Source organism: Piliocolobus tephrosceles, chromosome 15, assembly GCF_002776525.5.
Source record: "Piliocolobus tephrosceles isolate RC106 chromosome 15, ASM277652v3, whole genome shotgun sequence".
Taxonomy (NCBI): domain Eukaryota; kingdom Metazoa; phylum Chordata; class Mammalia; order Primates; family Cercopithecidae; genus Piliocolobus; species Piliocolobus tephrosceles.
Genome location: NC_045448.1, coordinates 74,077,555 through 74,104,641, shown reverse-complemented (window position 1 = coordinate 74,104,641; position 27,087 = coordinate 74,077,555). Strand labels below are relative to the sequence as shown.

Genomic DNA, 27,087 nt, shown 5'->3' with positions numbered 1-27,087 from the left:
AACATAACATAACATAACATAACATAACATAACATAACATAACATAACATAACAAAAATAATGTAACTGGACTGTCTGTTAACACAAAGAATGGATAAATGCTTGAGGTGATGATATCCCATTTACCTTGATGGGATTATTATACATTATATGCCTATATCAAAATAGCTCATGTGCCTCATAAATATCTATGTCTACTATGTACCCAGAAGAATTAAAAATAAAAATAAATTTGTAAAGATAAATCAAGCAGTTCAAAAGAACAGTTCCATTAGAACTTTGTGCAGAATTACTTTAGAGTATAAATACATGTGGGAATAAATGATAACTTTACAATATTCACCCTTCCATCCTAGAATCATACCTTTCTTTTAATTTAGTCAATTATTATTTTCTATCTCTACAAAAGGAATAATGTTTCCTGCATTAGGTCATTTAAAATTTTTGTTTAGGTTATTTCTAAGCATTTCATAGGGTTGTATTGCTCATATGATTATGAATTTTGAATACAGCTACCATTTCTCATCGCTAAAAACCTTCAGTTCCTTCCATTTATCCTTATTTTTAGAGACCACGGTTTTCTCTTATATCCTGTCACCATTTCTAGATGGACTCCTAGTCACTTGTCTCTAGTTAATAAAACCCAAATCCCTCTAGACTGATTCTGATTGTCATGGAGTAGAATTAGCTGTCCTTCTCTGGAAACAATACTCTTTTTTGGTGGGGGCAAGAGGCGGGGGGAGCGGAAGTCTCCCTCTGTCGCCCAGGCTGGAGTGCATTGGCACGATCTCTGCTTACGGCAACCTCCGCCTCCCAGGTTTAAGCAATTATCCTGCCTCAGCCTCCCGAGTAGCTGGGATTACAGGCATGTGCCACCATGCCCGGCTAATTTTTGTATTTTCAGAAGAGATGAGGTTTCACCATGTTAGCTAGGCTAGTCTTGAACTCCTGACCTCAGGTGATCCACCCTCCTTAGCCTCCCAAAGTGCTGGGATTACAGGTGTGAGCCACCACACCTGGCCAGAAACAATAATCTTCATATTGCTTAGAACTGTGTCACCATCTTTGGCAACTCTATCACTCTGATAACTTATTTTGGCAATGAATTCCATATTGTTAGTAGCCTGCTTCTAAGGAAGAAATTCACTTCCAAGCAAAGGAAATGAGACAAAAGGTTGATGCCTAAAGGGATTTCCTGTCCTTATCCATGCTGTATGGACCACAACTATGCTAAACCTAAAATATAAATAAATAAAGTGAGTGAGCTATTTACTGAAAAGTGTTATGGCATAAGCTGGGGAACACCACTTTCTGAGTCTACAATGCTTTCTTACAGCATATGGGATATGCTCTGACCCACAGACAGTACTTGCCTATACCGAGTACCAGATAGAACGTGTGCATTTGGGAACAAAGAAGCTTTTTAAGAAGTTTTTGCTTTCAACCTTCGTGACTATAAGTGTTGTTAGATGGAAGATCTTGGAAATAAGAAAGGGACAATTCTACCAGGGACAGGAGCCACCTAGCTACTTAACATTTTTTATATCACTAAAGCAAAACACAGAACAGCATACAGAGTGCTGACTAAATCTATGATTGACCTGAATTATCCAGAAGAAATAAGGTTACTTTTAAAAAGGAGTATGATTAACACCTAGAGGTATTAATTTCTATCACTGGGCATGGCAAAGTGACCTCTAAAGAAAGTCCAATCATGAAATTAATAAAAAATGACCTTGGCCAGGCGCAGTGGCTCATGCCTGTAATTCCAGTACTTTGGGAGGCTGAGGTGGGCGGATCACGAGGTCAAGAGATGGAGATCATCCTGGCCAACATGGTGAAACTCCATCTCTACTAAAAATACAAAAATTAGCTGGGCATGGTGGTGCACGCCTGTAGTCCCAGCTACTTGGGAGGCTGAGGCAGGAGAATCCTTGAACCTGGGAGGTGCAGGCTGCAGTGAGCTGAGATCACGCCATTGCACTCCAGCTTGGAGATGCAGCGAGACTCCGTCTCAAAAAAAAAAAAAAAAAATGACCTCAACCTTAGTCTGAGACAACTTAGGAATATTTGTACCACTCTATCAGGCAAAAAGAAAAAAAAAAGCTGTAGCCTCCAATTCTATTTGGTCATTGCTGTAGTTATTGTTAGAATCTGATTTATTAATTTTCTTTCTCCATTGGTGTATATTAAGCTTGACAGCAATGGCTGAATCTGCCACGCAGCTCACAGGTTGGAGAAAATTAACAGCAACGATTGGACAAAATTACAATGGACCCAGAGCAGAAATGACTATCACATGGAGATGAATCTGAGACAAATAAAGAACTTTTTGAAGTTTTTTGAAGTCCTCAAAAACTTTGTTTGGATGTAGTAGTCTTAAGGTTACACTGGACTGCCTGTCTAGGGGAAGAAGTGAATACACAGCAGATAATGGTTGCTTCCGGGAAAGGAAAAAAGCACTAGAAAGGGGTAGAGGAACTTGTTAATTCAGAGTAATGGGTAAGCAGTCATGTAGTTAACATACAATTCTTTGTACCTTAAAATGTTTTGTACCAAAAAAAAAAAAAAATCCTCATAAAATTTTACTTTTGATCCACAGTGTTGAAAATAATAATTAGTAAACCAAATAATATTAATTCTTTGATAAAAAGTTTATATGAACCATAAACCATAGCGTCTATAAACTGATCCATATGATGACAGCAGAGGTTTAAAACATGCTTTTTTTTTTTTGGAGACGGGAGTCTCTATCACCCAGGCTGGAGTGCAGTGGCGCAATCTAGACTCACTGCAATCTCCACCTCCCACGTTCATGCCATTCTCGTGCCTCAGCCTCCCGAGGAGCTGGGACTACAGGCGCCCGCCAAAATGCCCGGCTATTGTGTGTGTGTGTGTGTGTGTGTGTGTATTTTTAGTACAGACGAGGTTTCATCGTGTTAGCCAGGATGGTCTTGATCTCCTGACCTCGTGATCTGCCCGCCTCAGCCCCACAAAGTGCTGGGATTACAGGTGTGAGCTACTGCACACTGCTTTTATAGCTGTTTCTTCTCTTGTGTTTCTGCCACCACCATGAGAACACCACACTCTAGGATAGTTATTGACACATTAGCCTGAGTCTCAGAAAGAAGTATCTGGAACAGACCCAAACCATTTCCGCAGCTTACAGCCAGCCCAGCCAAAGTCCAACTGACCCATAAGCCTGTGAGTAAGAAAAACAAATGTCTGCTGTTACAAACCATGGAGATTTTTTAGGTTGTTTGTTGTACTGTATCACTGTAACAACAGGTAACCAACACATAAAGGTGTTCTTTGTGATGATTTATTAAACTATATATATATATTTTTGGTATGCTTTAATTTCACAAGAAAAATGTTCAAGAATTATAACCATCTTAGTATATAAATGCACTTACTTAAATTCAATGCAATTTAAATGCTGAACCAAACATTTTTCTTTACATTTAGGTATATTCTATCTATATGTGTAGATGGACAAGTTTTTTGTGTAAGTAGAGAAACTTAAAATGTACTTTCAGTAGATTTGTCCAAAATAGTAAATATTTTAAAAATTAGTAAAGTTTCCATCTTCATTTGGGGAAGAATGGAAACTTAATTGTTAATTTTCCTGCTACTTACCCAAAAAAGAAAATAATATACAATTTGCTCTAATTCTAAATCTTATATGGTAAAAGTACTATCAAAATATCACTGAGACTATAGCATATGAATGTTCACCTTATGGTAGAGACTGTTAAATGTTCACCTTATGGCAGAGACTGCTACCTATTCACCAACATCCATTTCTTCTTCATTTTGGAAAACACAGCTAAACTACATTCCTGAAAGTGATTTGGATTACTTCCAGACCTGGCCTGTAAACATCTCTTATATTTGCTCCCCCATGCTTTCTGTTCCTTCCAGCTGACCATGAAGGTAAATCCAACATAACCACGGGTTATGTATCTTAAAGACAACAGAGCAAGAAGTCAACCTGGGTCTCTGGTGATTGCTTTATAAGCAAGAGATAAACTGCTATTGCGTTTGCACTATCATATATTTATGCATCTATCTGTTATAGTATTTAGTATATATATACTCTATATACACACTATATAGTAATAACATTACTATAATACAAGATAATTTATCTGCCCTTTTAAAAGAGACCTCAATTACTTTCAAGTTGTTATGAACTACTTGCATTTTTATTGCAAATATGAGACAAAAATAAGTTTTAACCACAAACGGCATGAGTTCTACATGTTAACTCTGCTAGAAATTAAGATAAAAATATAATAAATCATATTCTGTTGACAGCTATGCAAATAAAAGACAGATATAATCATATGGACCCTAATTCTTAAATTAAAATTAGGTTTTCTGACTAGAAAGGCACAACCACAAATTTCTAACATAATTACACAAAAGAGCTGGTCTAACAATCTAAAATGAAATCACATTCTCTTACCATCTGTGCCACGAGAAAAAGTAACCTGCTGGACTGAAGATGATGAGGCAAACTTGACAGGAGTTTTGCGTAGTTTTTGGTTACCAGGCTCTGTAATTTCATGTCCACGATCTTCAGCATTAATAAAAATCTCAGATGAAAACAGGGTCTTTTCTGGACTTTCTGTTGTTATCTGAGTGACTGCATCAGATGACAGTTTTTCAGAGAAAGCAGAAAGTGGAGTCTTTATCTTCTCTGGTAATCTAAACAAAAAAGAGAAAGAATACAGCAGGTTATATCCTTGGCCTATTAGAAACTGAAATCTCTTTCCAAAAGTGGTTTCAGGGAATATTTAAGTAGCTATAGGAATATTTTGTGGACACATCAACATCAAACGTTATTAAGGTAAAATTTCTGCAGTACCCTTTATTTTGTTTGATACAATGTTATCACACATTTACTTTTATCTTAAAACCTACTTTTAATTTAGAATGTTAAAGTATATAATTTAGTTGAGGAAATGGTATTTTTCAGCTGAATTGAAAATACATTTTTTTAAATTACTAGATGTCCACTATAAATTAGGGGACTGTGCTAAATACATACAGTGTACAAACATAAACAAGAAACAGAGCATTCTGTCAAGGAGTTCTGGGAGAACCAGGAGTTTTCAAGGTCGTAGTTATATCTTGAGATCATAGGGAATTAATATTAAAACAGAGTGGAGCAAGTAAATAACTGAATACATAAATAATTGGAAAGAAGAAGCAAATTTTGCTTAAGAAGAAGTCCAGATAACAGATGTGGATACCTCCCACCAAAGAAGGTTAAGCTTAATCTTCCCCTCCTCCTTTGTGTATGCACTGAACTGAGTGACTGGATTTCAAAACATAGAGTATAAGAAGGGAAAAATAGTAACTTATTTCCATGGTGGAGACACCTAGCAAGCACTGCCTTATCCAAGTGATCAGTTAACATCACCAATGATGATGTGGATACCACATATGCAACCTAGGCAATGCCATTCTAGACACAGGAATGGGCAATTTCACGATGAAGACACCAAAAGCAATTGCAATGAAAGCAAAAGTTGACAAATGGGATGTCATTAAACGTAAGAGCTTCTACACAGCAAAAGACAAATTATTAACAGAGTAAACAGACAACCTACAGAATGGAAGAAAATATTTGCAAACTATGCATCTGATAAAGGTCTAGTATCCAGCATTTATAAGCAACTTAGTGGGCGAAGGATATGAACAGACATTTTTTAAAAGATACATATGTGGCCACCACGCATAAGAAAAAAGCTCAATATCACTGATTACATAAATGCAAATCAAAACCACAATGAGATACAATTTCACATCAATCAGAATGGCTGTTATAAAAAAGTCAAAATATAACAGATGCTGTCAAGGTTGCAGAGAAAAGGGAGTGGCTGTACACTGTTTGTGGGAATGTAAATTAGTTCAACCACTGTAGAAGGCAGTGTGGCAATTCCTCAGAGAGCTAAAAACACAACTACCATTTGACTCAGCAATCCATTGCTGTGTACATACCCAAAGAAATATAAATCATTCTACCATAAAGACACATGCACACAAATGTTCATTATAGTACTATTCACAATAACAAAGACATGAATCAACTTAAATGCCCCATAAATGACAAACTGGATAAAGAAAATGTGGTACATTTATACCATGGAATACTATGCAGCCATATAAAAGAACAAGATCATGTCCTCTCAAGAATATGGATGGAGCTGGAGGTCATTATCCTTAGCAAACTAATGCGGGAACAGGAAATTAAATACTGCATCCTCACATTTATAAGTGGGAGCTAAATGATGAGAAGTCATGGATACAGAGAGGGGAACAACAGACACTGGGGCCTACTTGAGGGTGGAGGGACGGGGGAGAGAAACAGAAAAAAAAAAAAAAACTACTGGGTACTAGGCTTATACCTGGGTGGTGACATAACCTGTAAAACAAACCCCCATGACACGAGTTTACCTATAGAACAAACTGGAACATGTATCCCCTGAACCTAAAAGTTTAAAAATAAAAAATAGGTCAGACGCAGTAGCTCATGCCTGTAATCCCAGTATTTTGGGAGGCCGAGGCGGGTGCATCACCTGAGGTCAAGCCTGGCCAACATGGTGAAACCCCGTCTCTACTAATAATACAAAAATTAGCCAGGCGTGGTGGTGCATGCTTGTAATCCCAGCTACTTGGGAGGCTGAGGCAGGAGAATCGCCTGAACCCAGGGAGCAGGGGTTTCAGTGAGCCAAGATTGTGCCATTGCACTCCAACTTGGGCGACGAGAGTGAAACTCTGTCTCCAAAAACATAAAAATAAAAATAAAATGAAAAAAAAAAGATGTTAACAACAGGAGAAGCTAGGAGAGAGGTATAAGGAACTCTATTATATGTGTATCTTTTCTGTAACTCTAAAATTACTTGAACGTAAGGCCTGGCACAGTGATTCACACCTGTGATCCCAGTACTTTGGGAGGCTGAGGCAGGAGGATCACTTGAGCCCAGGAGTTAAGTGACCACCCTGGGCAATGTGGCAAGACCATCTCTACAAAATATAAAAAAACAGGCACAGTGGCATGCGCCTATAGTCCCAGCAACTGAGGAGACTGAGACAGAAGGATTGCTTGAGACCAAAGTTTGAGGCAGCAGTGAGCCATGACTGCACCACTGCACTCCAGAGCCTGGGTAACAGAGCAAGATCTTGTCTCTATAAGAAAAAAAAAAAAAAAAAAAAGAATAAAACTTTCAAAAAATCACTTGAAAATAAAGTTTCAAGAAGAGAATAATGCTGTATTGTATTAGAGTAATATCTAAAATATATCACAAAAGTAGAACTTTCGAGTCTATACTATATGCCTGCCATTCACTAATTGAAAAGGACAGTTATGATAAAAGAAACAAAAATGTCAATTCCCCTTATGAACACAAATACAAAAATCCTAAACAAAATGTTAGACAACAAAATGCAGCGCGTGTGTGTGTATGCTATGTGCTTGCTCTCATTTTACACACACATACATTTGTGTGTAGTTGAATCTCTACCATGATAGTTTACCCCAGGAATACAAGATGAGTTAACATTAAAAAAAAAAAGTGATTAACCACCTACCTCAATAGAATAAAGGAGAAACACACATGACCATATCAATATAGGCAGAGAGAGCATTTAATAAAACTCAGTAATTATGCATGACAAAAACTCATAGCAAAGAGAAACTACAAAAAACCCTAAAGCAATCATTGTGTTTACCAGTAGAATGTTGAAAATATTGCCTGTGAGATTAGGAACAAAATAAGGATGCCAACTCTTACCACTTCTATTCAATATTTTAGGAAGGTGTTAAATGGTATTAGTAGTAAGGCAGGAAAAAAGAAGAGGTATGGATAAGAAAGAAAGAATAGCTACTTTTCATATTTGATATAATTGTGTACATAGAAAAATCCAAAAGAATCTACATGTAACTTACTAGGATGTAACTTTTTAAAAAATTTGCCAGATACAAGATCAAATTTTTAAAAGTCCATTAGATTTTTATCATAGAAGTTATAAAATTAAAATCTAAAAAGTATGTCATAAAAATAGTACCAAAAATATCAAATACCTAATAAAGTATAATAAAAGATATAAGAACTTTATATAGAATACTATTAATATATCATAGAGAGAAGTTAAGGGTGATCTAAATGGGTCTTCCATTTCCAAGTAGGATGAGGTAGGGAGCCATATACCATCACTCCTACTTTAACAAACAAACAAAATGAATGAATTATAAAAATCACATTTTTTAAAAAAAAAGTCTTACAGCTATAGAAACAATGAGGAAATATTACCAATTAACATGCTAGAGAGAGGAATTTGGTGATTCTAGGCCAGGGTTTGGTGTAGGTAGACATAATCTACTGACAAAGAGAAATCACCGAGCTTTTGATGAACATGAAGGCTGTCATGATGGTGTGACATGATGGAATCTAGCAGGATATCCATCTGATTTCCCCCACAAGACATTTCCTGAGTGTTGGGGTGGTACCGGAGGCTGGGGGCTCAGTCAGAGTAATAGACTGAAATCTCATACTCATGGCACTATAAGAGATCAAGTCCCACTAGATGGAGAGGCCTGGGACAAACACACATCAGCTCTCCTCCTTAAAACATTTGCCAAATGTTGCACCTGCTTAAGGCAGGTGGCTTAATAACTAATGCTTGAGATAGAGAACTTTTAAAGGTAAGGAATTAAAGACTCACTACACTCAGTCAAAAGTCAGAAGGGCCAACCCCAAGAAAGGGGCTGAGTGAGAAAAACAGTAAAATTATTTGCAAGAGTACTAATGAAATGAATTTCCCTTGAGAAAGTGTAACTGCAACAAATACTTGACTCGTGTCCTCCTTACAACATTTACCATATTCTATAGCTGTGAGGGTAAAGAGTCTAAAGAGCTGAAATTCAAACATCTGAAAGCCTGAACTGAGCTCTTACAATATTTAATTGTTGAAAAACCAAAGACTTGTCAGGCTTAAAGCAAAAATTATTATTTTTTTATTTCATGTCTTTGCTATTGTGAATAGCAATAATATGATGAAAATTGATTATATGTGTTTTTTTCAGTAGAATGATTTATTTTGTTTTGGGTATATACCCAGTAATGGGGCTGTTGAGTTGAATGGTAGTTCTGTTTTAAGCTCTTTAAGGAATCTCCACAGTTTTCCCCAGTGGCTGAACTAAGTTATGCTCCCATCAACACTATACAAGCCTTCCCTTTCTTCTGCAACCTCACCAACATCTGTTATTTTTTTACTTTTTATAAGTAGCCATTCTGATTAACAGGAGATGGTATCTCATTGTGGTTTTGATTTGCACTTCTTGAATGATTAGTGATGTGGAGCATTTTTTCATATATTTGTTGGCCGCAAATATGTCTTCTTTTGAGAAGTGTCTGTTCATGTCCTTTGCCCATTTTTAAAATAGGGTTGTTTTTTGCTTGTTGAACTGTTTAAGTCCCTTACAGATTCTGGATATTAGACCTTTGTTGGATGCACAGTTTGCAAATATTTTGTCCCATTCTGTAGGTTGTTCACTTACTATGCTGATGGTTTCTTTTGCTGGGAAGAAGTTTTTTATTACTGACTCAATTTCAGAACTCATTATTGGTCTGTTCATGATTTCCATTTCTTCCTGGCTCAATCTTGGGAGGTTGTATATTTCTAGGAATTTATCCATTTCTTCTAGGTTTCCTAGTTTTTGTGTGAATAGGTGTTCATAATAGTCTCTGAGTGTGTGTGTGTGTGTATGTGTGTATTTCTGTGGAGTCAGTAGTGTCACCTTTGTCATTTCTGATTGTACTTATTTTGTCTTCTTTTTTCTTTAACAATTTAGTTAGTAGTCTGTCAATCTTGTTTATTCTTTGGAAGAATCAATTTTTGATTTAGTTAATCTTTTGCATGGATTTTCGCATCTCAATTTCATTCAGTTCAGCTCTAATTTTGGTTATTTATTTTCTTCTGTTAGCTTTGGGATTGGCTTGCTCTTGTTTTTCTAGTCTCTCTATGTGCAAATATCCTCAATCTCTATTATCCTCTTATTTACAATATTCAACACATAAAACATTACGTAACATATGAAACAGGAAAAAATGACCAAAAATTGAGAGAAAAAAATAGACAAGAAAAACTGATTTACACGGGAGTTAGCTACTAGTTAGCACAAAAAGATTTCAAAATGATTATTAATATATTCAGAGCAAAAGATAAAGGGAAGTAGATAAAATATGGAAAATCTCAACAGAAAACTACAATCTATTGAAAAAAGAAACGAATATTTCAGAATAAAAAATACATTATCTGAAATTTGATTCAATGGTAGTAGAAGCAAATAGACACTGTGTGAAACTAATTTGTAAATTCAAAAAGTCTACAGAAAACTACCGAACAGAAAAAGAATGAACAGATGCCAGCATAAGAGACTCACGGGGCACAGACATATAATCCAATATATGTGTAATTTTATTCCTAGGAGAAGAGACAAGAGTGCAGAAACAATATTTATGAGTTAATGGGTAAGAATTCTCCAAAACAGGTAAAAGACTTAATCTACTGAGTTAAGAAGCTCAGTGAACACAAAGGAATACAAAGAAAAACCAATTCTTGGGGCATCAAAGCCAAACTGCTGAAAATCAAAAGTGCAAAAACAAGAATGACATTTGGGCCGGGTGCGGTGGCTCACACCTGTAATCCCAGCACTTTGGGAGGCTGAGGCGGGTGGATCACGAGGTCAGGAGATTGAGACCATCCTGGCTAATACAGTGAAACCCCTTCTCTACTAAAAAATACAAAAAATTAGCCAGGTATGGTGGCAGGCGCCTATAGTCCCAGTTACTTGGGAGGCTGAAGCAGGAGAATGGCATGAACCTGGGAGGCAGAGCTTGCAGTGAGCAGGGATCATGTCACTGCACTCCAGCCTGGGCGACAGAGCAGACTCTGTCTCAAAAAAAAAAAAAAAAAAAAAAAAAAAGAATGACACTTGGTCTTTCAACAAAGATAGTAGCTCTTTAAAGTGCTGAAATAAAAACCTATAATTCTATAACCAACGGAAATACATTTTTTTAAACCAAACAAATAAAAGCTAAGATAATCCCCCAGAAGACTTCAGGAAATACCAAAGGAAATTTTTAGGCTGAAGGAAAATGATCCAACGTAGTACAGAACTGCTAGAAAGAATGCAGAACACTTAAAGGATGTGTGTGTGTGTGTGTGTGTGTGTGTAAATATATACATGTACATATACATACATACACCCTTATGTATATATACATATTTTACTTTGTTTTATATTTCCTATATACATATATATGGAAAAGAATGTTGTTCAAAGCAACAATAAAAATGTCTTGTGGGATTTAGAACATGTAGAACAGAAATATATATATGACAACAAAAGCAAAAATACGAGGAGTAAATAGAGTTCAACTGTCATAAGATACTTTGCTGATCATAAAGTGGAAAAAGTACTAACTTAAGGTAAACTGTAAAGTCAAGGAAGTATATTATAATCTCTAGGATAACCACTAAAAGGAAAAAAAGTAAAACAAGCCAATAGAGAAAATAACATGGAATAAAAATAATTAATTAACCTAAAATAATAAAGGATAGCAAAATCAACTAGCTCAATAATTATATTAAATGTAAATGAACTAAATATCTCAGTTATAAAGATTAACAGACAACATTAAAAATGAATAACATTCAACTATATGACATTGACAAGTGATGTACTTTACTGTGAGGTCACAGGTTGAAAGTAAAAGGATAGAACAGATATATTAATCATAAAGTAATAAAAAATAAGCTTTCTATCCTCTTTCCCCTCTCCTGTGTTTCTATTCTCCCTTTCTTTTGTCTTTCCCATCCCAAACAATTGAATCTTAAAACCATTAGATGGGCAGAACAAAGCGGGAATCTGTAGCAAATGGAATAACAATGGGCCAGAGCAAGGTATCAGAATTTCATTAGGGTAAGGAAGATGCCCATGTAAAGAAGTGTCACAGCACAGAGTATTAGAATTCAAGCAGGGCAAGGAGACAATCTCTGCAGAGGTGTGGCCTAGTGTGCAATAAAAGCACCAAATCAGGATAAGGAGGGCTTCCATGAAGAGGGAGTCCCACCAGACATGTAGAGTTAGAGCCCAAGCAGAATGAGGTAGGTGTCTCCACACTGGGGTGTCCTTACATGGAGTGGCAGAGCTGGAGTAGAGAAGGAAAATAACTATACAGAGAGATAGCCTAGGTTGGAAAGTCAGATTTTCTGCAGGATGAGAAACGTGTCATACAGGGTACACTACTCAAGCAGGATGAAAGGAGTCAGTCTGACCTTGAATGTCAGAACCTGAGTGAGGAGGCTATCTACATGGTATAGCCTGGCATCATGAGTCAAATCCTAAACAAGATAAAGGCATTTAAGTAGAGGGAAGACCAATGTGAGGTGTCATGAGCCTATGCAGTATGAGGAAGAAATCCATGCGAAGGGGGAGTTCAGCATGGGGAGTCAGAACCTAAGTGGCATGGGGAGAGTGTCCATATGTTGAGGGTGATGAGCACTCTGACACGGGAAAGTTAGAGACCAAGTAGGGAGGGGTGGTATACATGTTGAGGAGTGGTCTAGCATGGAGTGCCAAAGCCCAGGCAGGGTGAAAAGAGCACCCACCCAAGGGGACAGACTGAATAAAGTGTTTGACACCAAGTGGAGAATCAGGGTCATCCTTGCTGAGGAGAGGTTGGCAAGAGATGAGAATATTCGTTATATAAAGCATACTGGAAGTGAGGTTACTCACTATTAGATATGAAAGTTACAAAAACAAAAAAGTAAAATAAAAATTAGATAAACATATGGTTTTTAATATATACAGAGACATAAATATTAATGTAAATAAGTGTAGGGCTGAGAGCAACTCAGTAGCAACACATATGCCTAGTGTTTAAATCCTAGCATCTAAACAGCACATTCCACTGGAAGAACAGACTTCTTGGCGAACTGGTTGATTCCAGAGCTGGAGAAGGAAAGTATAAGATGAGCCTGAAATATCTTGTGCCAGAAAGCAAAGACATGATCAAAAGATGACGGGGACATATGAAAAGGATACAGAGCCAGCTTGAAGGGGCTGCCACTGGCCACCAAATCTGTATTTGGAACATCAAAACAAATTACAATAGTAACAATAAACAGAGTAAGAAAACTTGGTTTTGTATAATGTAAAAATTTGCAAGTCTGAAATCTAATAAAGAATTTGTATCCAGAATATATAAAGATTCTCTAAATTCAACAGTAAAAAAAAAAAAAAAAAAACACACAATTAGAAAATGAGCAAAACAATTTTAATAGAAAATATATAGATAGTAAATGGGCATATTTAAAAATGTTCATTGTCAGTAGTAGAGAAATGCAAATTAAAGCAATAATGAGATAACCCCTATATACCAACCAGGAAGGCTGAATTTAAAAAAAAAAATCTGACAGTGGACAGGCATGGTACCTCATGCCTGTAATCCCAGCACTTTGGGAGGCCAAGGTGGGGGGATCATAAGGTCAGGAGTTCAAGACCAGCCTGACCAATATGGCGAAACCCCATCTCTATTGAAAATACAAAAACTAGCCGGGTGTGGTGGTGCACACCTGTAGTACCAGCTACTCAGGAGGATGAGGCAGGAGAATCGCTTGAATGCAGGAGGTGGAGGTTGCAGTGAGCCAAAATCGCGCTACTGAGCCAAGATCGCGCTACTGCACTCCAGCCTGGGTGACAGAGTGAGACTCCATCTCAAAAAAATAAAAAAATAAATACTGACAGTATAAATGCTGATGAGGATGTGCAGGAACTTGATCTCTCATACATAGTTATTGGAAATACAAAATGTTATAACTACTCTGGAAAACACTCTGGCAGTTTCCTATAAAATTAAACATATACTTACATATAACCCAATAATCACACTCCTGGGTATTAATCCTAGTGCAGTTTCTCAACCTCAGCACTGACATTTGGAAACAATTCTTTGTTGTGGAGGACTGTCTTGTGCATTCTAGGATAATCCACAGCACCTCTGTCTTTTAATTACTAGACACCAGTAGCATCTCTTTCCTAGTCATTACAATCAAAAATGTCTTCAGACATTTCTCATGTTCCCTCAGGGGTAAAATCACTCCTAGTTGAGACCTACTGTCATAGAGAAATAGAAAACTTATGGTCATGTAATAACAAACACATGAGGGATTCCCAGGCAAGATGGCCAAATAGAACAGCTCGGGTCTGCAGCTTCCAGCAAGACCAACGCAGAAGGCAGGTGATTTCTGCATTTTCAACTGAGGTACCCAGTTCATCTCATTGAGACTGCTTAGACAGTCAGTGGGTGCAGCCCACAGAGGGTGAGCAGCAGCAGGGTGGGATGTCGCGTCACTTGGCAAGCACAAGGGGTTGGGGAACTCCCTCCCCTAGCCAAGGGAAGCCATGAGGGACTGTGCTGAGAGGAACAGTGCATTCCGGCCCTGATACTACGCTTTTCCCACTGTCTTCGAAACCCACAGACCAGGAGATTCCCTTGGGTGCCTATGCCACCAGGGCCCTGGGTTTCAAGCACAAAACTGGGCTGCCATTTGGGCAGACACTGAAATAGTTGCAGGAGTTTTTTTTGCATACCCCAGTGGCACCTGGAATGCCAGCAAGACAGAACTGTTCACTCCTCTGGAAAGGGGGCTGAAGCCAGGGAAGCAAGTGGTCTAGCTCAGTGGATCCCACCCCCAAGGAGTCCAGCATGCTAAAATTCACTGGCTTGAAATTCTCACTGCCAGCACAACAGCCTTAAGTTGACCTGGGATGCTCCAGCTTTGTAAGGGGAGGGGCGTCCACCATTACTGAGGCTTGAGTAGGCAGTTTTCCCCTCATAGTGTAAACAAAGCTGCCAGGAATTTCAGACTGGGCGGAGTCCACCGCAGCCCGGCAAAGCCACTGTAGCCAGACTGCCTCTCTAGATTCCTCCTTTCTGCGCAGGGCATCTCTGAAAGAAAGGCAGCAGCCCCAGTCAGGTGCTTACAGCTAAAACTCCAATCTCCCTGGGACAGAGCACCTGGGGGAAGCGGCAGCTGTAGGCACAGCTTCAGCAGACTTAAACGTTCCTGCCTGCCAGCTCTGAATAGAGCAACAGATCTTCCAGTACAGCCCTAGAGCTCTGCTAAGGGACAGACTGCCTCCATAAGTGAGTCCCTGACCCCTGTGCCTCCTGGTGGGGAGACACCTCCCAGCAGAGGTCGACAGACACCTCACACAGGAGAGCCCTGGTGGCATCTGGCAGATGCCCCTCTGGGACGAAACTTCCAGAGGTAGAAGGCAGCAAGCTTTGCTGTTCTGCAGCCCCCATTGGTGATACCCAGGCAAACAGGGTCTGGAGTGGACCCCCAGCAAACTCCAGCAGACCTGCAGCAGAGAGGCCTGACTGTTAGAAGGAAAACTAACAAACAGAAAGCAAAAGCATCAACATCAACAAAAAGAACAACCCAAAAACTCCATCTGAAGTTCACCAACAGTAAAGACCAAAGGTAGATAAATCCACGAAGATGAGGGAAAAACAGTGCAAAAAGGCTGAAAATTCCAAAAACCAGAATGCCTCTTCTCCTCCAAAGGATCATAACTCTTACCAGCAACAAAACTGGATGGAGAATGAGTTTGACGAATTGACAGAAGTAGGTTTTAGAAGATGGGTAATAACAAACTCCTCCAAGCTAAAGGAACATGTTCTAACCCAATGCAAGGAAGCTAAGAACCTTGATAAAAGGTTAGAGGAATTGCTAACTAGAATAACTAGTTTGGAGATGAACATAAATGACCTGATGGAGCTGAAAAACACAGCACAAGAAATTTGAGAAGCATACACAAGTATCAATAGCTGAATCAATCAAGTGGAAGAAAGGATATCAGAGACTGAAGATCAACTTAATGAAATAAAGTGTGAAGACAAGATTAGAGAAAAAAAGAACGAAAAGGAACAAACAAAGCCTCCAAGAAATATGGGACTATGTGAAAAGACCAAGCCTACGTTTGATTGGTGTACCTGAAAGTGACGGGGAGAATGGAACCAAGTTGGAAAACACTCTTCAGCATATTATCCAGGAGAACTTCCCCAACCTAGCAAGACAGGACAACATTCAAATTCAGGAAATACAGAGAACACCACAAAGATACTCCTCAAAAAGAGCAACCCCAAAACACACAATTGTCAGATTCACCAGGGTTGAAATGAAGGAAAAAATATTAAGGGCAGTCAGAGACAAAGGTCAGGTTACCCACAAAGGGAAGCCCATCAGACTAATAGCAGATCTCTCAGCAGAAACCCTACAAGGCAGAAGAGAGTGGGGGCCAATATTCAATATTCTTAAAGAAAAGAATTTTCAACTCAGAATTTCATATCCAGTCACACTAAGCATCATAAGTGAAGGAGAAATAGAATCCTTTACAGACACGCAAATGCTGAGGGATTTTGTCACCACCAGGCCTGCCTTACAAGAGTTCCTGAAGGAAGCACCAAATATGGCAAGGCAAAACCAGTACCAGCCACTGCAAAAAGAAAAAAAAATGTAAAGACCATTAACACTATGAAGAAACTACATCAACTAATGGGCAAAATAACCAGCTAGCATCATAATGATAGGATCAAATTCACACCTAACAATAGTAACTTTAAATGTAAACGAGCTACATGCCCCAATTAAAATGCACAGACTGGCAAACTGGATAGAGTCAAGACCCATTGGTGTGCTGTATTCAGGAGACCCATCTCATGTGCAAAGACACACATAGGTTTAAAATAAAGGGATGGAGGAAGATTTACCAAGCAAATAGAAAGCCAAACAAACAAACAAACAAAAACAGGGGTTGAAATCCTAGTCTCTGATAAAACAGGCTTTAAACCAACAAAGATGAAAAAAGACAAAGAAGGGCATTACATAATAGTAAAGGGATCAATGCAACAAGAAGAGCTAACTATCCTAAATATATATGCGCCCAATACAAGAGCAGCCAGATTCATAAAGCAAGTTCTTAGAGACCTACAATGAGACTTAGACTCCCACATGGTAATAGTGGGAGACTTTAATGCCCCATTGTCAATATTAGACAAATCAACAGGACAGAAAATTAACAAGGATATTCAGGACTTGAACTCAGCTCTGGACCAAGCAGACCTAATAGACATCTACAGAACTCTATATCCCAAATAAACAGAATATACATTCTTCTCAGTACTACATAGCACTTATTCTAAAACTGACAACATAATTGGAAGTAAAACACTCCTCAGCAAATGCAAAATAATGAAAATCGTAACAAACAGTCTCTCAGACCACAGTACAATCAAATTAGAACTCAGGACTAAGAAACTCACTTGGACGGGTGTGATGGCTCACGCCTGTAATCCCAGCATTCTGGGAGTCCGAGGAGGGTGGATCATGAGGTCAGGAGATCAAGACCATTCTGGCTAACAGAGTGAAACTCCATCTCTACTAAAAACACAAAAAGAAATTAGCCAGGCGTGGTGGCGGGTGCCTGTAGTCCCAGCTACTTGGGAGGCTGAGGCAGGAGAATGGCGTGAATCCAGGAGGCAGAGCTTGCAGTGAGCCAAGATTGCACCACTGCACTGCAGCCTGGGTGACAGAGCGAGACTTGGTATAAAAAGAAAGGGAGGGAGGGAGGGAGGAAGGGAGGCAGGGAACTAACTCACTCAAAACCACACAACACATGGAAACTGAATAACCTGCTCCCGGAAGGAAGGAAGGAAGGAAGGAAGGAAGGAAGGAAGGAAGGAAGGAAACTAACTCACTCAAAACTGCACAACTACATGGAAACTGAATAACCTGCTCCTGAATGACTACTGGGTAAATAACAAAATTAAGGCAGAAATAAATAAGTTGTATGAAAACAATGAGAACAAAGACAAAATGTACCAGAATCTCTGGGACACATTTAAAGCAGTGTTTAGAGGGAAATTTATAACACTAAATGCCCATAGGAAAAAGCAGGAAAGATCTAAAATCGACACCCTAACATCACAATTAAAATAACTAGAGAAGTGAAAGCAAATGAATTCAAAAGCTAGCAGAAGACAAGAAATAACTAAGATCAGAGCAGAACTGAAGGGGATAGAGACACTTTTGAAAAACCCTTCCAAAAAAAGTATCAATGAATCCAGGAGTTGGTTTTTTGAAAAGATTAACAAAATAGATAGACCCTAGCCAGAATAATAAAGAAGAAAGAGAGAAGAATCAAATAGACACAATAAAAATTGATAAAGGGGAGATCACCACTGATCCCACAGAAATACAAACTACCATCACAGAGTACTATAAATACCTCTACGCAAATAAACTAGAAAATCTAGAAGAAATGGATAAATTCCTGGACACATACACCCTCCCAAGACTAAACCAGGAAGACGTCAAATCCCTGAATATACCAATGACAAGTTCTGAAATTGAGGCAGTAATAGCCTACCAACCAAGAAAAGCCCAGGACCAGATAGATTCACAGCTGAATTCTACCAGAGGTACAAAGAGGGGCTGGTACCATTCCTTCTGAAACTATTCCAAACAACAGAAAAAGAGGGACTCCTCCCTAACTCATTTTATGAGGCCAGCATCATCCTGATACCAAAACCTGGCAGAGACACAACAAAAAAGAAAATTTCAGGCCAATATCCCTGATAAACATTGATGCAAAAATCCTCAATAAACTACTGGCAAAACGAATCCAGCAGCACGTTAAAAAGCTTACCCACCAAGATCAAGCTGGCTTCATCCCTGGTATGTAAGGCTGGTTCAACACACACAAATCAATAAATGTAATCCATCACATAAACAGAACCAATAACAAAAAACCACAATTATCTCAACAGACGCAGAAAAGGCCTTCAATAAAATTCAACACCCCTTCATGCTAAAAACACTCAATAAACTAGGTATTGATTGAACATATCTCAAAAAAAAGTAAGAGCTATTTGTGACAAACCCACAGCCAATATACTGAATGGGCAAAAGCTGTTAAGCATTCCCTTTGAAAACTGACACAACACCAGATGGCCTCTCTCACCAGTCCTATTCAACATAGTATTGGAAGTTCTGGCCAGGGCAATTAGGCAAGAGAAAGAAATAAAGCATATTCAAATAGGAAGAGAGGAAGTCAAATTATCTCTGTTTGCAGATGACATGATTGTATATTTAGAAAACCCCATCATCTCAGCCCAAAAACTCCTTAAGCTGATAGGCAACTTCAGCAAAGTCTCAGGATACAAAATCAATGTGCAAAAATCACAAGCATTCCTATACACCAATAACAGAGAGCCAAATCATGAGCAAACTCCCATTCACAATTCCTACAAACAGAATAAAATACCAAGGAATACAACATTTGATGGATGCGAAGGACCTCTTCAAGGAGAACTACAAACCACTGCTCAAGGAAATGAGAGGACACAAACAAATGGAAAACATTCCATGTTCATGGATCGGAAGACTCAATATTGTGAAATGGCCATACTGTCCAAAGTAATTTATAGATTCAATGCTATCCTCATCAAGCTACCATTGACTTTCTTCACAGAATTAGAAAAAAATGACTTTAAATTTCATATAGAACCAAAAAAGAGCCCGTATAGCCAAGAAAATCCTAAGCAAAAAGAACAAAGCTGGAGGCATCATAATACCAGACTTCAAACTATACTACAAGGCTACAGGAACCAAAACAGCATGGTACTGGTACCAAAACTGATATATAGACCAATCGAACAGAGCAGGGGCTTCAAAAATAACACCACATATCTACAACCATCTGATCTTTAACAAACCTGACAAAAACAAACAATGGGGAAAGGACTCCCTATTTAATAAATGGTGTTGGGAAAACTGGCTAGCCATATGCAGAAAACTGAAACAGGATCCCTTCCTTACACCTTATACAAAAATTAACTCAAGATGGATTAAAGACTTAAACATAAGACCTAAAACCATAAAAACCCTAGAAAAAAACCTAGGCAATACCATGGGCAAAGAGTTCATGACTAAAATACCAAAAGCCATGGCAACAAAAGCCAATATTGACAAATGAGATCTAATTAAACTAAAGAGCTTCTGCACAGCAAAAGAAACTATCATTAGAGTGAACAGGTAACCTACAGAATGGTAGAAAATTTTTGCAATCTATGCATCTGAAAAAGGGCTGAGATCCACATAATTGGAAGTAAAACACTCCTCAGCAAATGCAAAAGAACGAAAATCAAAGAAACTTAATCTACTTAAGAATGAAAACAAGGAACTTAAACAAATTTACAAGAATAAACCCCATCAAAAAGTGAGTGAAGTATATAAACAGACACTTTTCAAAAGAAGACATTTATGCAGCCAACAAACATGAAAAAAAGCTCATCATCACTGGTCATTAGAGAAATGCAAATCAAATCCACAATGAGAAACCATCTCACGCCAGTTAGAATGGCAATCATTAAAAAGTCTGGAAACAACAGATGCTGAAAAGGATGTGGAGAAACAGGAATGCTTTTACAGTGTTGGTGGGAGTGTAAATTAGTTCAACCATTGTGGAAGGCAGTGTGGTGATTCCTCAAGGATCTAGAACTAGAAATACCATTTGATCCAGCAATCCCATAACTGGGTATATACCCCAAGGATTATAAATCATTCTACTATAAAGACACATGCACAAGTATGTTTATTGCAGCATTATTCACAACAGCAAAGACTTGGAACCAATCCAAATCCCCATCAATGTTAGACTGGATAAAAGAAAATGCAGCACATATACACCATGGAATACTATGCAGCCATAAAAAAGAATGCGTTCATGTCCTTTGGAGGGACATGGATGAAGCTGGAAACCATCATTCTCAGCAAACTAACACAGGGACAGAAAACCAAACACTGCATGTTCTCACTCATAAGTGGGAGTTGAGAACATATGGGCACAGGGAGGGGAACATCACACACTGGGGCCTGTCAAGTGGTGGGAGACAAGGGGAGACAGAACATTAGGAGAAATACCTAATATAGATGATGAGTTGATGGGTGCAGCAAACCACCATGGCACATGTATACCTATGTAACAAACTTGCACGTTCTGCACATGCTTAAAGTATATAAAAAAGAAAGTACATGAATGTTCATAACAGCTTTATCAGTAATAAGCATTGGAAACGATGTCCTTCAACAGGTGAATGGATAAACACACTGCATAAATTCCGTATAATGGAATACTGAGCAATACAAGGAAATTAACTACCGATACACACAAGTTGAATGGATCTCCAGGTCAGTATGCTGAGTAAGAACACAACTCACTCAAAGTTTACATGTTATATTCCACCTATATAACATGTTGGATTCCATCCACATAACTTCTCAAAATGACAAAATTATACAGTAATCACTGGCTTTTGGGGGTTAAAGAAGGCTGGGTTGAGGGAATGGGGTGTGACTAGAAAAGGGGAGGCACAAGGGAATTCCTTCACAGTGACAGAGCACTTCTGTATCTTGATTATGATGGTGGTTACATGAAGCTATACATGTGATTAAATTTTACAGAATTATACATATATGCATTAGAATAACTGAGTGCATGCAAAAACTTGTGAAATCTGATTAACGTCTAGTCCAGTTGACTGTAATGTGCCAATATCAACTTACTGGTTTTGATAATGCATTATAATTATGTAAGACATTACCAATGGGGAAGCTGAGTGGGAACCTCCCTTGGCTATTTTTGTAACCTCTTGTGAGTCACATATTTTTCTTGTGAGTCTATATGTATTTTCAAATAACAAGTTAAAAAGAAAAAAGGTAGCAATAGATCATAACTCACTGAATAAAATAAAAAAGATTCTATACAGATATAAATAAACAAATACATTTGCTAAGGAATAAGATGTTCACATAATTTAAATGTATCTTTCCATAAAACACTTAATTACAAAAGAGAAAAGAGTAGCTTGTTTGGGGTATTAAGGCGCCTAAGAGCTTTCATGCCTACTGTGGGATGAAAAGGTACCTAACAGCCACAACCTTATTGAGTTTTAAAATGATAAAGGCACCTAACAGTCACAACCTTATTGAGTAAAGGTACCTAACAGTCACAACCTTATTGAGTTTTAAAGTGATAACTGTCAACAAGAGGACAAGTTAAAATTGCATGACACTTCATAGGATGCAATGAGTAAAATTCAGCGTTACTTCTTTGATTTTCCTCCCTAACTAACCTGAATGTAATCATGAGGAAACATCAGAGAAACCAAATTGAGGGACATTCCACAAAACAACTGGATTGTAATCTTCAGAAGTGTCAACATCATGAAAGTTAAGAAAAGACTTAAGAATTGTTCCAGACTAAAAGAAATGGAAGATACACGATAACTAAATGCAACAGATGATTCTGAACTGTTTCCTTTTGTTATAAAAGACATTACTGGGAGAACTGGAGAAATCTAAATGTCTGTAATGCACTAGTATGAATTTCCTAATTCTCATGGCTTTATTATGGTAATACAGGAGAATGTCCTTTTATAGGAAATGAGAATATATTACACGAAAGTGATTGTGCCGCAGGTCAACAACTTATTCCCAAATAACTAAGGAGAAAGAGAAGTTCCTTGTGCCATATTTACCTTTTCTATAACTTCATGATTGTTCCCCTCCCCACAAAATACTCCAAAGAAGATCTCAAGGAGAAACAGAAAATACACAAACATAACTGGAAATACATGCTGTTTTCAAATGCTGATTAAACAAGCAGATAAAAATTCAGTAAAGATGACCATTTCAACAATACAGTTGATCAACTGGACGAATGTAATTCACTACATCAATAGAAAAAAGGAGAAAACATGTATGATCATATCCATAGAGCAGGAAAAACATTTGAAAAATTAAATACCCATTCATGATAAAACTCACAGCAAACTTAGAAAACATCCTCAACCTGGTAAAAGGCATCCATTAAAAATCTACAAGTAATATTAAACTTAATGATGAAACACTACATCTACTCTTCTACCCTCCAAGAATAGGGAGCAGGGCAAGATGTCTGCTTTTACTGCTTTTTTTTGGTATCATATTCAATGTTCTAGCCAGTGCATTAGGCAAGAAAAAGAAATAAAAGGCACGAGAATTGCAAAGGAAGGAGTAAAACTGCTCTGTTCCCTGTATGAAGAATAGATTATACCTGAAGATCCCAGTAAATTTAAACAAGAAACTCTCGAAATCTTAGGAGGAGTTACTGAACATAAAACAGAAAACAAATAGATATATTTCAACCACTGGAACTTCTGCCTTGCATAATTTCTCTACTGCACTCATTGCCCTAAAACATCCCACGGTAGGCATGAAAGCTCTCGACCCAAAGAATAACAAATTAAAATTAAAATTAACTTGTTGGGACCTACGAAGTGGCATGACAACAGTATTTCTATATGTAAGCAATGAACAATAAGAAAACTTAAATTTGAAAATACTATATACCATAGTATATTAACTACTTAGGAATATATTTAGTAAAAGATGTGTAAAATCTCCACACTGAAAATTACAATATGTTACTGGGAGACAGTAAAGATGACTTAAGTGGGGAATAAAAACCTCACCATGTTCATGCATAGGAAGACTGAAAATTCAAATGTCAATCTACAAAATTGATCTACAGATTCCATACAATCCCAAACAAAATCCCAGTACGCTTATTCTAAAATTTGTATGAAAATGCAAAGGACTTGAAATAGCAAAAATAATTTTGAAAAGAAAAACAAGGTTGGAGGACATAACCTGACTTCAAGACTTACTATAAAGCTACAGTAATCAAGACATTGTGGTACTGGTGTAAAGATAAATAAAAAGAACAAAGAAACAGAGTAGAAACTCTAAGACCTACACATATAAGGCCAACTAATTTAGACGAAGGTTCCAACTAAATTCAATAAGGAAATAATCATTTTTGAAAAGTGGTGCTAGAATATTCCTAGGGAAGAAAATGATCCTCAACTGCATAACTTACACCACAAACAAAAATTTGGAAATAGATCACAGACTGGAACACAAAGTTAAAACCATAACATTTCTACATGAAAACACAGGAGAAAACTTTTACAACACTTGATTAGGCAACATTTTCTTAATCAGGACACAAAAAAGTAATAATCATTAAAAAAAAATTACCAAAGTGAATTTCATCAAAATTAAAGCTTTCTGTTCCCCAAAGACACCATTAAGAAAATGAAAATCACACCAGACTATGAGAAAATATTCACAATACACAGAAGATTTGTATCTGGAATATATTATAAAATTTCCTATAATACTGAGATAAATAATCCAATAGACAAAAGTGAACAGATACTTCATAAATAAAAACGTGCAAATGGGCAAGAGGCACAGAAAAGATGCTCAGCATCATTAGTCATCACAGAAATACAAATTAAAATTACAATACCATACTGTTTCATACTCACATTTAGAATGACTGAAATGAAAAATAACTGGAAATACCCAGTGTTGGCAAGGATGTGGAATAACTGAAACTCACATACGCAGTTAATGTGAACAAAAAACAGTACAAGTGGTTCCAGTTCCAGGTTAGCATATCTAATCCTAGATGAGATGAGCTATAAAACCTAGATAGACTACATGGAGCAGCTACTGGAAGACTCTGGAAAATAACAGAAGCAGGCAGACTGAAGATCATAAAATTTGAAATATCAACAAAATGGTAATGAGTTTGCCATCATTTTCGTTTCCTCTGTCATTCCTTGGCCTGAACTCAACATAGCCTGAAACCTAAAAGTGGATATTAGGATAGACAGAAAGACTTCATGGCGAAGGCTTTTAGTTCAGGCTTCAGGAGTGAAAGAAGGGTCTCCCAATACTCTATACAGAATCCCCTTTCTCCTTATCTCTGTATATTAGTCATAGCGTGCCAGTAATCTCATGGTGGCAATGGTACAAGCAGTAACAGAGGCTGGCAGGAGCCTAAAGTTCTGAGGGAGGGAAACCTTCAACTTACACCAAAGGAAATGTGGTCTCAAGAGTGACCATACCTCGTTGGTTTTTTCTCCTTCTGTCCTGTGTCACTTGGCCCTGACACAAGGTAGTCACAGAAAGTACATAGAAAAGGGATAAAAGTACCTAGAAAAGGGTCACTAGGCACACACATGGAGGACAGATCAGAACAGCACTGCGAAGCCTTGGAAAACTGAATGGACTTGGAACAACAACATACAGAAGGCTGGCTGGAATTTTTAACCTGAAACCAGTTGGGTCATCGTCTGCTAAAACAAAAACATCAACTTTCTCTATAGCATTTAAACAAGACTGGTCATTTCATAAAACGTCATTATGAAATACAATCCAAAATTATTCATCATATTTAGAACCAGAAAAATCTCAGCTCACATGGTGTCTCAGTCTGTTTGCATTGCTATTAAGGAATACTTGAGTATTCTTAATACTTAATACTGGTTAATTTACCAAGTAAAAATGTTTATTTGGCTCACCGTTCTGAAGGCTATGTAAGAAGCACGAGACCAGCGTCTGCTTCTGGCGAGGAACTCAGGAAGCTTCCAATCACAGCAGAAGTGGAAGGGGAGAGCCCACATCACATGGCAAGAGAAAAGAAGTGGAAGGTGGGGAGGAGGGGAGTCATTATTTTTTAAACAACCAGCTCTTGGGTGAACTACGAGCCAGAGCTCACTCATTACCACAGGGAGGTCACTGAGCCATTCATGAGGGATCTGTTCCCATAACCCAAACATCTCTCTTTAGGTCCAACCTCTAATACTGGGGATCAAATTTCAATGTGAGATTTTGAAGAGACAAATATCAAAACTAAATCACATGGGAACAGACACCAAGGCTAGGCTAAAAGAGATATCAGAATTCCCTGACAAAAACTATAAAACAGCAGAAATAAATGAAATGAAAAAAATACAAAAGATCAATGAAAAAAAAGCTGGCTTTTTGAAAAGTTAAACAAAACCAACAAACCGTTAGCCAGACTAAGAAAAAAAAAGAGAGAAAATCCAAATAAAATAAAATCAGAAATGAAAAAGGAGACATCACAACCAATACTGCAGAAATCCAAAGGATCACTAATGGCCACTATGAGCAACTATATGCCAATAAATTGGAAAATCTAGAAGAAATGGACATATTCCTAGATACATGCGACCTATCATGATTGAACCAGGAATAAATCCAAAACCTGAACAGACCAATAGCAAGCGACAAGATTGAAGCCATAATAAAAATTCTGCCCACAAAGAAAAATCCAGGACCTGATGGCTCTTCTCCTTAAATATATCAAACATTTAGAGAAGAACTCATAGCAATCTAACTCAAACTATTCTGAAAAATAGAGAAGGAGGAAAATACTTCCAAACTCATTCTACAAGGCCAGTATTACCCTGATACCAAAACCAGACAAAGACCCACCAAAAGAAGAAAACTACAGGCCAATCTCCCTCATGAATATTGATGCAAAAATCCTCAACAAAATACTAGCAAGCCAAATGCAACACCACATTAGAAAGATTATTCACCATGATCAAGTGGGATTTATACCAGGGATGTAAGCATGGTTCAACATATGTAAATCAATCAACATGACACAACATACCAACACAATGAAGGACAAAAACCACATGATCATTCCAATTGGTGCTGAAAAAACATTTCTTAAAATTCAACATCTCTTCATGATTAAAAACCATCAAAAAACTGCATACAGAGAACACATACTTCAACATAATAAAAGCCGTATATGACAGACCCACAGCTAGTATCATACTGAATGGGGAAGAAACTGAAAGCCTTTCCTCTAAGGTATGGAACATGACAAGGATGCCTACTTTCAAAACTGTTATTCAGCATAGCACTGGAAGTCCTAGCTCAAGCAATCAGACAAGAGAAAGACAGAAATGGCATCCAGATTGGAAAGGAAGAAGTCAGATTATCCTTGTTTGCAGATGATACAATCTTATATTTGAAAAAACCTAGAGCCTCCACACAAACTATTTGAAT

General features: G+C 37.7%; 1 protein-coding gene across 5 annotated transcripts in view; it reads right to left on the bottom strand.

The window, feature by feature from the left end:
• ALMS1 (ALMS1 centrosome and basal body associated protein) overlaps window positions 1–27,087 on the bottom strand; it is a 220,513-nt gene that overhangs the window by 85,457 nt on the left and 107,969 nt on the right. For all 5 annotated transcript variants that reach the window (XM_023223966.2, XM_026456443.2, XM_026456446.2 and 2 more), the window contains one exon: window positions 4,472–4,713. In XM_023223966.2, coding sequence (XP_023079734.2) covers window positions 4,472–4,713 — 242 coding nt within the window. The remainder of the gene's footprint in view (window positions 1–4,471; window positions 4,714–27,087) is intronic.